This window comes from Convolutriloba macropyga, chromosome 6 (genome assembly GCF_964194025.1).
Source record: "Convolutriloba macropyga chromosome 6, txConMacr16.3, whole genome shotgun sequence".
Lineage (NCBI taxonomy): Eukaryota > Metazoa > Xenacoelomorpha > Acoela > Convolutidae > Convolutriloba > Convolutriloba macropyga.
The window spans coordinates 12,509,240-12,521,395 of NC_134473.1; the positions used below are offsets into that span (position 1 = coordinate 12,509,240).

The window sequence follows — 12,156 nt, forward strand, 5'->3', positions numbered from 1 at the left end:
CTAGAAAAAACGGTTTAGAAGAAATTGATTAAATTTTTTGAATATGAAAATTATGAAAAGTTTCCTCAGTAAAATCAACCCTACCCAAAGTTTCTCCCTGTCATTATTATCTCTTTCGCAGATCATGAACGTTCTGCTGAAACGCTCAGGAAAAATTAGTCTGCAGAGTTTGTTTTGCGAATATATTTAAGCAGCCCATTGAATTGAATAAATTTTGTAAAATAAATTTATTGATTTCTGTCAAGCATTAAAAACAACTTCCAATTTAGTAAAAAAAAATGGTATCCGATCTATATCACAGATTCATTAAACAATTCATAACTAAAATATCAAGCTCTGGATTTAAGTTTTCCTGCAACAAAAATTGTCAGCTACTCAAAGCTTTTGAAAAGCAACCGATAATAAATATAATTCGGAAAAATTAGATCGAAGGAAAGTATCTTGCTTTTTTTCTTGCCATGGTTTTGTAAACGCTGGTTGCTAAATCCTCAAATTTTAAAAGCAACTGATTATAAATGAAATTAGGAAACAGTAGATTAAAAAAGGTATCTTGCTTTTGTTTATTACCGTGGTATTGTAAAGGCTGTTGTATGAATATGTGTATACACTGTGATGAAGTGTTCGCACAATATAAAAATAGCGTAAATTTTCCTTTACTTAGTAGAGGAAAACCCAAGTTATGGTAACGTTAACATTTCTTTTAGTAAGTTATCTTAGTAAAAGTGGATTGGAATGAGACCAGAGATTTTGTACAAGGTCATTACCTTTTTTCCGTTCTCTCACTTCATCTTCTGTTGGGCTGCTACTTAGGAAGTCGTAATAGGATAGAGCACCATTCGCTTTAGTAGAACAACGGGGAGTGTTATTCGAGTTGTACTTTCTGTTCCAGGAGGTTAAATTCTTGCTGCTACTGGCTGAGTTAACTGATAAACAGTTCTTGGAATCTATCTCACCCGGAGAGAACGGGTTCTCAATGTTCGGGTCGTTAGCTAGGGCACTACCGTCTTTGACTAGAACTACTGAACTGTTTCCGAAATATAAAGGTGAATCTACGTCTCGCTCGTAATCGGGTTGCCGAACCCACGAATTGACAACCTTGCTATCGGGTAAATTAAGCCCAAAACTTCTGTGTCTTGCTGACGAGGATAGAGTTCGTGTCTCGGTTCTTTTCCGAACAATTCGCTCGATTTCATCCTCGTATGACGTCACAGGAGTTCGCTCTACAACTCCATTTTGTTCCATGTAATACCTCTCGGCAAACGACTCCACATAAACAACCCAGTCTAACTCTCGGTTATGACACGAGAGCTCATTTGCACATTGGGCTTCGCTCGGGTTTACATCTTGTTGCGCGCCGAGAGCTAAAATGTCTTCATCGTCTTCGTCGAAGAATTTTGTCAACGACTGTGGAACACCCCTAGTTATAATTCGTTGTCCGTTGTATTCGTTATGGGGTATGGAGTTCGTGACGTTTGCCGAACAGATGATTCCCGAGTCGAACGAAAGCTTGTCGTGGATGTAATGATCGGATATTGCACGTTTGATTGACGAAGCGCTCGGACCGCCGAGCCACACTGGTGACGTTGATGATACATTGTTCGAATCTGATTGGTCAGCGAAGAGCTGGTTGACTGTTATATCCATATTTGGCTTTAATCAATATATGCCGTAAATTATTTTTAAAAACTAAAATATTATATTGACATTTTCCTTTCGAAAAATTAGCGTTTAAAAATTAAACTAAATATTAAAGTTATTGCATAATAATAATATTTATATTAAAGTAACCGAATAACTAATGCCCACCAGTTAATAATAAGTTATCATAACTTCTAGTAAATGACTATTTGTAAATAAGAAAAACTTGCGAGTATTTTCTTATTGCGAAGCTAAACCGCCCGAGCAATCATCATTCATGATAAGGATCTATTTGGTTAGTATTCTGTTATTAATTGCGCCTTCATAACTGTATGCGTTCAGTGTAAATATGATAGCAATCAGACATATAGTATAGTATAAACGCGAGGAAGAGCAAAGGTGTGCAGAATATAATATAATCAGAGTGCACAATTTCGTTCACGAAAAGTCCTTTTCTACCTTTCCAATATTATAGAAAGAACTGATCAATTGTGATTTGAAGTGAATGACTGAAACTCAAACTTAGCTTCATTTCTAGCTGCTAAGAATACTTAAGCATAAAGGTTCTATATAGCATACACTATGGTAAGTACTCGATTTTACTCCAAGTAATGGCTTCGCTAATGGTAAAGAAAGCCCAAACTTGGGCTAGTTTAAGTACGTGGGCTGACTAAAACTGCACTTTAAAATCCAAAACCCAATAAGCTTGAGTTGGTTATATTGGTTCTTGTAATAAACCATTTATAACTAGCAGTTCCCTCCGTTCTGTGGTGAAAGCCCAAAATTGGGTTAACGGTCCTCGATTTCAAATTTCGCCACAATCAAAATAAATATTTGACTATGTTTTCCGTCCTAAGGCTAAAAGTAATGCGAATATTTGGGAAATATTAAGGAATTATTTAATTCCTCTACATTTACGGAAGGGTAAATAGAGCGGAATTATAAAAGACGACCCTAATAAATTTGGGTGAATAAGGCTTGTTCTTCTAGGGTCCTTTCGGTCAGTGTTGAAATATAGGAAATTTAGGAAGAGCGTCTGGTTTCAATAATTTTGGTCGGAACTAACCACAAAATTATAACTCAAATGTTAAACGTTTCACGTTTCATGTGACGGGGTAAATTAAGCAAACCCAATTTCCAAAAGATTGGTAGAAAAATACTTGAAACCACAAACACATCAGAACAGATTTACAGAAGCAAGCTGAACAAATAAATAATCAACTCGCTAGTTTTACGTAACCAGACAAGGAAACCTAAAACTGATTAATTTCCCTTTTTGGTGACGGTTTTCCCAAATTACGAATACTCTTCATTTGCTTTTCCTTATAATGCTTCTTTAAACGTTTGGGAATGGGGGATTTTAACTGAGCGAATGAATAAAGGAATGAATGAATGGTCAAATTGAAAAGCTTACCAAAACATTAAAGCGATTGAAAAACGATCGTAAGCAGACAAACAAAAACGCGATAGAGAATTAAAATTGCAGACTCATCTTCATAAAACCGTAACCAATTGGCAAGGTACCGAATTGTCTTCGATTTGCTAACAAGACGACAGGGCAATTTCCCAGAGGCACCCAATTTTAAGGGGAAGTGCACGGAATTATGTACAGAAATACAAGGGGGGATGGGGTGCTTTTGGCTCTTTTCAATGCCGGAACGAGTAACGTGTAAAAATATACAGCCAGATAATAGTGTATGGAAAAAAGTTCACATGATTATCTACTCCACGCAAAATGTCAACATTTGGGGGCAAGTTATCAATGTTCTGAAGTGCATATTCCAAAATACAAGGGGTAGAAATTAAGGGGGATATAGAGCGTACTTATACATGTAGGAGGGAAAGCGGAGCTTAAACACGCGCATATATATCGCATATACTTTATCATTACTCTCTTATATATATGGATGTATGTGTGTATGTATGTATTAGTCTTATAAGCTCAGAACAGGTAAATGGTATATACATATATATGCAGTGTGTAATTTGTTCACATGCGGCAAAGGGTATAATATATACGTGTGATAGTATGCTTACGTGATGGTCTGTTCATACCTCTTTCCACGATTTCCATGGAATACTTCATACATTCCCATATGGCAATGAAGGAAAAACGCTTCCCATTGTTGTGATGGTATACGCGGTATGTTTTTGTGTCGGCGGCGCTGTTTCTGGTGGTTGGGAAAATGGCAACTACTATTTTTTTCCCTGTTTTCCCAATTGTGATTGAGTTTTGGTGTTGGTATTATGTGTAAATGTGTGTCATCCAAGAAACCATCATTTGAGTCTTAAAGGTCGGCTAGAAATTGTCTCACTCGGCCGAAAATTCAAAAAATCGACGAATAACTAGTAGATTAACTGTACAATTTTAAGACTTTATCAGTGCCCTTATAACTGTTCAATTTTTGAACCAAAAATCAGATTTTATTGTCACGATATTGTCAAACATTTTTTATAAACGTCATTTTTCAGCATCAAAAAATTTTTCGGTTATCTGATTGGTGGGCTTGAAAAGCAACACCAAAAATCATACAAACCATCCATCAATTCATCAGTATACAAAAGATTTCCTTCTTTTTCCCTCTTAATTCGGCAGACAAGGTAATTCCCTCGCTTTTTGGAATAAATACTGCTGCTGAGGTGTCTGCTATCATTCAACATCATAGCATAACTATCAATACTGTGAACATAGTATTTTTAAACTGAGATACATAATTGCACAGAAAAATGCAACAAAAATTTTGAGAATTTATTATCTTCACATTTCTTTTAATCACCGTGATCAATTTACACTAAATTTTTGTAGACAAATCTGATTTCAAAGTTAGTTTCATTAAGAAAACAGGTTTTATAAGGAAAACGCTTACTTGTAGCTTCAGTTACGTTCATGATTACAATTTAGGCCTTTCGACACATTCGGTTTTGAAGAAGACAAAATTTTCAAGAGCTGGCGTGCGTAAGATGCGGGGTGGAAATATACGATGGTAAAATGGGCAATAATAGTCACAAAAAAGAAGCTATACCTTCAAATCCCGGATGATATTCTGTTTTGCCTGCTCTTCTCTCCGGTAGTCATTTCAACTCATTCCTCCTCGCAACACTAAAGTAACCCCTCCCTCTGGCTGTGAAATTTTGTCTTCTGTCTACAATTTAGTCACATTTATTAGGAGAAGTACAGAAACTGTTCGTTATAATCAGACACCGCTAATAATGACACAATACTACATGCATCCAATTCCAACACTTTACAAGATGTGAAAAAAACCTGTACATGAACCGGTGCGATCAAAAATTAGTTCAAGTTCTCAAATTGCGGACAAAAGTCAAATTTAAAAGGCATAAAAAGGCAAATTACTGAAAAATGGTTTGAAGCAAGTATAGCTTGAAACAACGAATGAAGTTTTTTTAATATTCACCGAGGCAACTGGAATGAACGAGCCAGAAATGCGGACTTATTGATTAGCGAGCGAAAGCGCACAAAACTAGACAAAGCATCTGATCGTATATGACAAGACGCACCTAACTCTCGCACAGACTATGCAAGACCATCAGACACCATCCATGACCGCCCACGTTGAGGTGCCATCCAGAAGTGACCTCTGATCATCCGATGTCCAACGCACACGGTGTGTTCCCAGACCATAATTACAGGGTCTGGGTTTTGGTTCCGGATGGGAATGGTCTGATCATAGGTCACTTCCGGATGGGAATGGTCTGATCATAGGTCACTTCCGGATGGGAATAGTATGATCAGAGGTCGCTTCCGGATGGGGATAGTATGATCAGGGGTCGTTTCCGGATGGGGATAGTATGATCAGAGGTCGCTTCAGGATGCGGATAGTATGATCAGAGGTCACTTCCGGATGGGAATGGTATGATCATAGGCCCCTTTAGAGCGCACAATAGTATGATCAGAGGTCACTTCAGTCTGGGGATAGTCTGATCAGAGGTCTGTTCTGGATGGTAACCGTCTGATCATAGGCACCTTAGAGAGCTAAAATAGGTTAAATATTGTCGGAAAAAAATCCACTGTTGAACTAACGAACAACTTTTTGAGATTTTCCGGTATGTTTTGGGTGTGTTCCCCTCCTCCTTCTCTCAACCGGGCTGGGGACCGGCTACGGCGGAGTTACAAACCAACAACTGTCTGGACAATGTTCTGGAGGTGGTCGGAAGATGTTCAGAAGATGGTCTGATCAGTGGCATTTGGGTCTGGGGATAGTCTGTTCAGAGGTCATCTGAAGCGCACAATCGTCTGGACAATGGTCTGGGTTTCGTCTGGGCCATGGTTGCACAATCGTCTGGCAATGGTCTGATTTGGGTCTGATCAGAGGTCCCTTCCGGATGGGAATGGTATGATCAGAGACAATTTTGAGCGCTTATTTAGCGCACACGGTGTTTTGAGCGCACATTAGTCTGATCAGAGGTTACTTTCGTCTGGGATGGTCTGATCAGAGGTTACTTTCGTCTGGCACGGTCTGATCAGAGGTCACTTCCGGATGGCACCTCAACCTGGGCGATGTCTTTACGGTCTGGGTGGGTCTGATCATAAATTTCGGTTTAGAAAGGTGTACTAATAGGCAATTCTGCACGAAGGCCCGACCTGTTTTATACAATTAGAATAATGAGCGTAAGTTGGCGTGTCTTTTTTAGGTACCATACCGCTCTTCACAAGAACGTTTAAGGGAAGTTCAAGCTGTTTTCTTCAACCGATTTGCAGTTGATAAGTTCTTCATTGAAAAAGTTGTGACAAACTTCTATAAAACCAAAAAATAAATTCGTGGCACAGAAAACAATTCAAAACATTGAATACAATTTTTGAGAAAGATTTTTTCGCCTCTGCATGCATTATATGAGAAAACTATCGTCATCTCTGTCTCAATCCTGGGTCCATCTGCGCAGTTTTTAAGCTTTGCTATGATTTCGGAGCTAAAATAGGTTAAATATTGTCGGAAAAAAATCCACTGTTGAACTAACGAACAACTTTTTGAGATTTTCCGGTATGTTTTGGGTGTGTTCCCCTCCTCCTTCTCTCAACCGGGCTGGGGACCGGCTACGGCGGAGTTACAAACCAACAACTGTCTGGACAATGTTCTGGAGGTGGTCGGAAGATGTTCAGAAGATGGTCTGATCAGTGGCATTTGGGTCTGGGGATAGTCTGTTCAGAGGTCATCTGAAGCGCACAATCGTCTGGACAATGGTCTGGGTTTCGTCTGGGCCATGGTTGCACAATCGTCTGGCAATGGTCTGATTTGGGTCTGATCAGAGGTCCCTTCCGGATGGGAATGGTATGATCAGAGACAGTTTTGAGCGCACATTTAGCACACACGGTGTTTTGAGCGCACATTAGTCTGATCAGAGGTTACTTTCGTCTGGGATGGTCTGATCAGAGGTTACTTTCGTCTGGCACGGTCTGATCAGAGGTCACTTCCGGATGGCACCTCAACCTGGGCGATGTCTTTACGGTCTGGGTGGGTCTGATCATAAATTTCGGTTTAGAAAGGTGTACTAATAGGCAATTCTGCACGAAGGCCCGACCTGTTTTATACAATTAGAATAATGAGCGTAAGTTGGCGTGTCTTTTTTAGGTACCATACCGCTCTTCACAAGAACGTTTAAGGGAAGTTCAAGCTGTTTTCTTCAACCGATTTGCAGTTGATAAGTTCTTCATTGAAAAAGTTGTGACAAACTTCTATAAAACCAAAAAATAAATTCGTGGCACAGAAAACAATTCAAAACATTGAATACAATTTTTGAGAAAGATTTTTTCGCCTCTGCATGCATTATATGAGAAAACTATCGTCATCTCTGTCTCAATCCTGGGTCCATCTGCGCAGTTTTTAAGCTTTGCTATGATTTCGGGAACATTTTGTAGAACTTTCTGTAAAAAGTGATGAAGACTGTAAAGAAAATTTCACCTTAGAACAATCACAGTTCGAACAAATATTCTCTGGTCATTTCATCGCAGATTCTTGTAAAAGTTATTGCATACAAAGATTTAACATCTCAAGGATTTTCATCTCTAAGATTTGCTATTTTTATAGCGTGAACTTCCATTTCTAAGCCAACTAGCAATAAATGCAGCACTGGTGATAGATTTTTAAATATATTTTTCATCTGAATAGTCAGGGGACTCGCTAAGAAGTACGATCAGATAAAATAAACCAAATCTTTTTAATTGATGAATCATGTTCTACTTTGTTAACATACCGGTTCCCCTTTTTCAAGTCTTGTACACCGTTGCAATTTAGATTGTCTCGAAACAAAACAAATCTCAGTGAGGCCAGAAAATTTAATTATATAATTATAGTCATATAGATAGCAGAGGTAAAATAATTAATTGCACTTCAAGGTAAACAACAACCTCAAGACAAAAAAAAACAGCAATGAAAGAATAATAACACTATATCTGTGGTTCAATTCCCAATTAGGATTAAGTGTTACGCTCACAGTTTTCCAACTGGTCCTGCATTTACAAAAATTGAGAAATTTTGTCCCAATAAACTACAAGTTTCCCGCCGCTTCCTAAGACTCCAGTTCTCAAATTGTTTCACTCTGGTGTCGTTCCGAAGCGCTCGTTCTCAGCTATTGCTCATTCTTGGTCACAAAAACTGTTTTCTTCTCGCTTGTTTCTTTTTTTGCTTCGCTTCAATATGTTGAACCAACACGATCTCAACTTATTCAAACACAAGCAAACCTTAACCTACTAAGTAAATAGATGTAAATAAAATTATATTCCAATTCTCATGTTCAGCGCTCTGTTTAATTTTACAAACAAATCCATCAGAATTATGATGCGTTATCCAACCGCTATAAATCCTTGTTGAATTTCAAACTTTTCTTTAAAAAAGACATTTGGACAGTTATGGAGATAAACACACTTCGCTTTATAGAATTTTACATTTGACCTTTTCGTCACTGTTTGTTCAAAAAAACCAAAGGCTACCTCAACTTAAAACCACCACTTTGGAAACCAGCTAGCTGTAATAGATTCCTGTCAAAAGCCTTGCATTTTCCCCCTAGGTATTTTTTCGAAAATTTAAAGAAATTGTTTGTTCTATTTTGAAAAACTTCATGCCATTCCATTTAACATAAAATACCAGAAACAAAAATTTTCTTGTCAACCCAAAAAAAGTTTCCAAGGGCCATTGAAGGGCAAAAAGTAGAAGGCAAAATATCAAACTATTAAATATCAACCAGCGTCGTGGAAAGTTCATCCACGAGTGCAATTACCTAAAAAATTAATTTTATCTGTTTTAAAATATTATAAGAGGCATGTATGCGACAATTTCTCGGGTACGTCACACGGATTTGAAAAACTCAAAATGACACATCTCATGATCTGGGGTTTAGAATTTTTACCGGTAGCACTTTCAAGCAATATTTAGCCTTCCGGATATCAGCGTTAAAAATCGTTTATAATTTCAAAATTTTTAACGAGTCTGGAGTGCCAAAAAACACAAGAATGGAGATCGAAAAAACTCACCGGGGTGCGAATTTTTGTTATTAACCCGCAGATTATCATATTGATCATACCATTTCGATCTAATTATCAAAAATCGAAAAGACTTGAAAATTTATAAAAATTAATCAGGTTAACCCAAAAGCTCCACGACCAGTTCAATTTTTAGGCCTACTAGCGCCGGCGCAGAGTAGTTCTGTGGGCTTGCTCGGAGGTAAAATTGGACTTCAAATCTGGATTCCTCGCACCAAAATTAGACAATTCCCTAATTTTTGGTTAAATCTGACTGATTGTCCTGGAAAATATGCCAACCCGAGAGGACAATTTAGAGTACATGTCATTAAAGTTTGGTTGATTTCCCTTCAACAAAATTACAGGTGGGGTGTGTCGGTAGATTTCCCTTAAATTGCTGAAAATTATTTTAAATTACTTTGAGCCAATATAAATAGGCGCCACGTAGCCACTCTTGTTCAATTGCGAATGAATATTGTAGAACCCGAATATCAGTGCACTACCTGCAACATGGGCTGTACTTTTATTCCGTAAAACTACTAGATCTGTTTCCTTCTGGTAAAATTAGTTACGTCAATTCACAATCAAATGTTGGTTCTCATAAAATTATCCAGTTCCCTTCAAAACCAAACTCATTCTTAAATTTATGTCTAAGATTAACTTATTCTGATCACGCAATTGCACTATACAGTTTTGCGAAGTAATTGTTGTAACCAGACAGCTCGAAATGCTTCTGTTCATTTTTTTTGCTTAAAATATCTCAATGAGCTCCCCAATTCTGGGACTAAATATGGCCACTTTAATTGTCTACGTCGATTTTTTTTTCCATTCTATTTCCATGTTAAGGTATCAAAGAAACTGCATTACACTCAATTTTTATGAAGCTCAAATTTCTCTCATCAAAATAGAAATGTACCAAATTGAAGATTCAAACAATCAGATCTAATTAAATTAATAGGTTCAATCTTAATCAACACTTTTAGGAGCAGAAAACGGATCCTGGTATATGTTTTCGGCGATTATCGTAAGATAATTTGACTGTACTCTAAATACTAACCATTTTTTGCAATATACTTACCATTTTTCAAAGCAGTCCATTTTGGCTGGTTTTAGAGTATGAGAATCAAAAGCCTATTCCGGTTCTATTAGGAAATTTACCTGACTTTCCATGATTCGGGATGCTAACTGAAAGTAGACTCAACTGACTTTGAAAGTCTTTGGTCATTATCTGAATGCGTAAATAAACATGCAACTTTTCTTTTTATTCATTATCTATTCCCGGGTCGAGGTTTGGCGGTGAATTTTCATAAGAATTGCGGGTAAATGCGGTGAAAAAAAAATTTACCGCGTTTTTCTTACATCTTTTTGTGGTGAATGCGGTGAATCGCGGTGAATTATTTATTTTCACCGTGTTCTCAGTATTCCTACAAAAATCAACCGTCCCCTCACGGGTTCCAACTTCTGACCTCCTGCATGCCTTCAACTCCTTAGTCCACTGCGGCAACTGTAAATTATATCTTTGAAGTTTCTTGTGAATTTAAATCAGACTGAGTAAACTTTGGAAATCATATGCTGTGAATTTTTGTAAGAAATGGGGTCAATTTCGCGGTTAATTTTTGTAAGAAATGCGGTGAAATCTGGTGAAATATTTATTTTCACCGCCTTCACCGCAATCATCACATTTCTTACAAAAATTTATACAAAAATCTCGACCCGGGTATATTTTTACTGGAGCTGTCACAAAACTGTTATCTAAATTAGTTCTCTATAGACGTTTAGGCGGCTATTTTACTGCAATTTAAGATATCAAATGCCGTGAGGGAGCAAATTACAGAATCTCTGTGCCCATGATCTCATCCCTGGAAATTCTGGTATGCACAAAGAAACTAAGACGAAAATAAGTCTCAACTATGCTATCAAAAAATGACTTCGAAAGCGATAAATTAAATTAAAAGCGTGCATATTGAAATTTCTTCCCTATTCTCATGTTTTTTTCTCATAGTCATCAGATATTGACCTTATACAAGATAGTTAATTTGCAATCTACATTATGGGTTGCCTGTTTTCCAGCAAAATCATTTTCAAGAAAAAAATCATACACAATTTACTTCTCAAGATCCATTCCACAACCCATTTTCTTAAAGCCACAACTTTTTTAACTGCTCAAACAATTGTGCTACGACAAGACACGTTTAATGCAAAGTATGCGTCAATTTCAATGGCAAATACAATCAAGAAATTGTCAAGAAAAAAATTAGAACCAGAAAGCACACATTGTTTTCTAACATATTGATAACTTGAGAAAGAATAAAAATGATCATCAGACTTCAAATGGTATTAAATTCAGTTATTATTAGGTTTTAGGACTCCATTTTGGCGGCTACTTTGTAGTCAGTCTTTGTACATCTATTTTGCCATTAAACTAGGACTTTTTTTGATTGAACGCTTGACAAATTTTATCATTTTTGGACTAAGTTGCAACAACACGACTTTTAGCCAAAACAGCCACCAAGAAGAACTCTACCGCAATTGCAATGGTTTTTTTTTAAATTGTATCAAAAGTTGGGGTTTACAACAGAAGTGCAAGAACAGGCACCTAGTATTTTTCATAAAAAATAAATGTCAAAAATAGAAATTGTCTAAAAGTGATATCAAACAAAACCAATTTTTTAAGTACCGCTTATTTGTAAATTTTGGCCCATTTTTTGTCATGTAAAGGTTGGAAGTTTTCGATGGCTGAACGATGGAAAGATTTGAGTCCCAAAAATCAATTATTCCAAATCTTATAGTGTCTGAAGAACGCACTTTTGACTGTACAATGTTCTTCTAATTATCATACATTGTCAACAGTTCGAACATTCAAGCATTATCTTAATTTATCGTTTTCAAAGTCTATTTTATAATAGCATTGTTGATGTCGTTAGTTGAGAACTTTTTCTTTGAATATTTTCTTTTAATTTTTTTCCTTGTATATACCAGAATTTCCAGTGATCAGATTATGAGTGCAGGGACTCTTAAATTTGCTCTCCCTTGTTATTTCTTTC

The 12,156-nt window shown here is 37.0% G+C and overlaps 1 protein-coding gene across 2 annotated transcripts in view; it reads right to left on the reverse strand.

Moving 5' to 3' along the window:
* Positions 1-3,669, reverse strand: part of LOC142341483 (uncharacterized) — a 77,420-nt gene extending 73,751 nt beyond the window's left edge. Inside the window, exon 1 of one of the 2 annotated variants that reach the window (XM_075392447.1) lies at positions 765-3,603. In XM_075392447.1, coding sequence (XP_075248562.1) covers positions 765-1,644 — 880 coding nt within the window. In that variant the 5' untranslated portion in view covers positions 1,645-3,603. Of the gene's footprint in view, positions 1-764 lie in introns of both variants that reach the window. The other variant, XM_075392446.1, reaches the window with a different exon arrangement.
* Between the last annotated feature and the right edge of the window lie 8,487 nt (positions 3,670-12,156).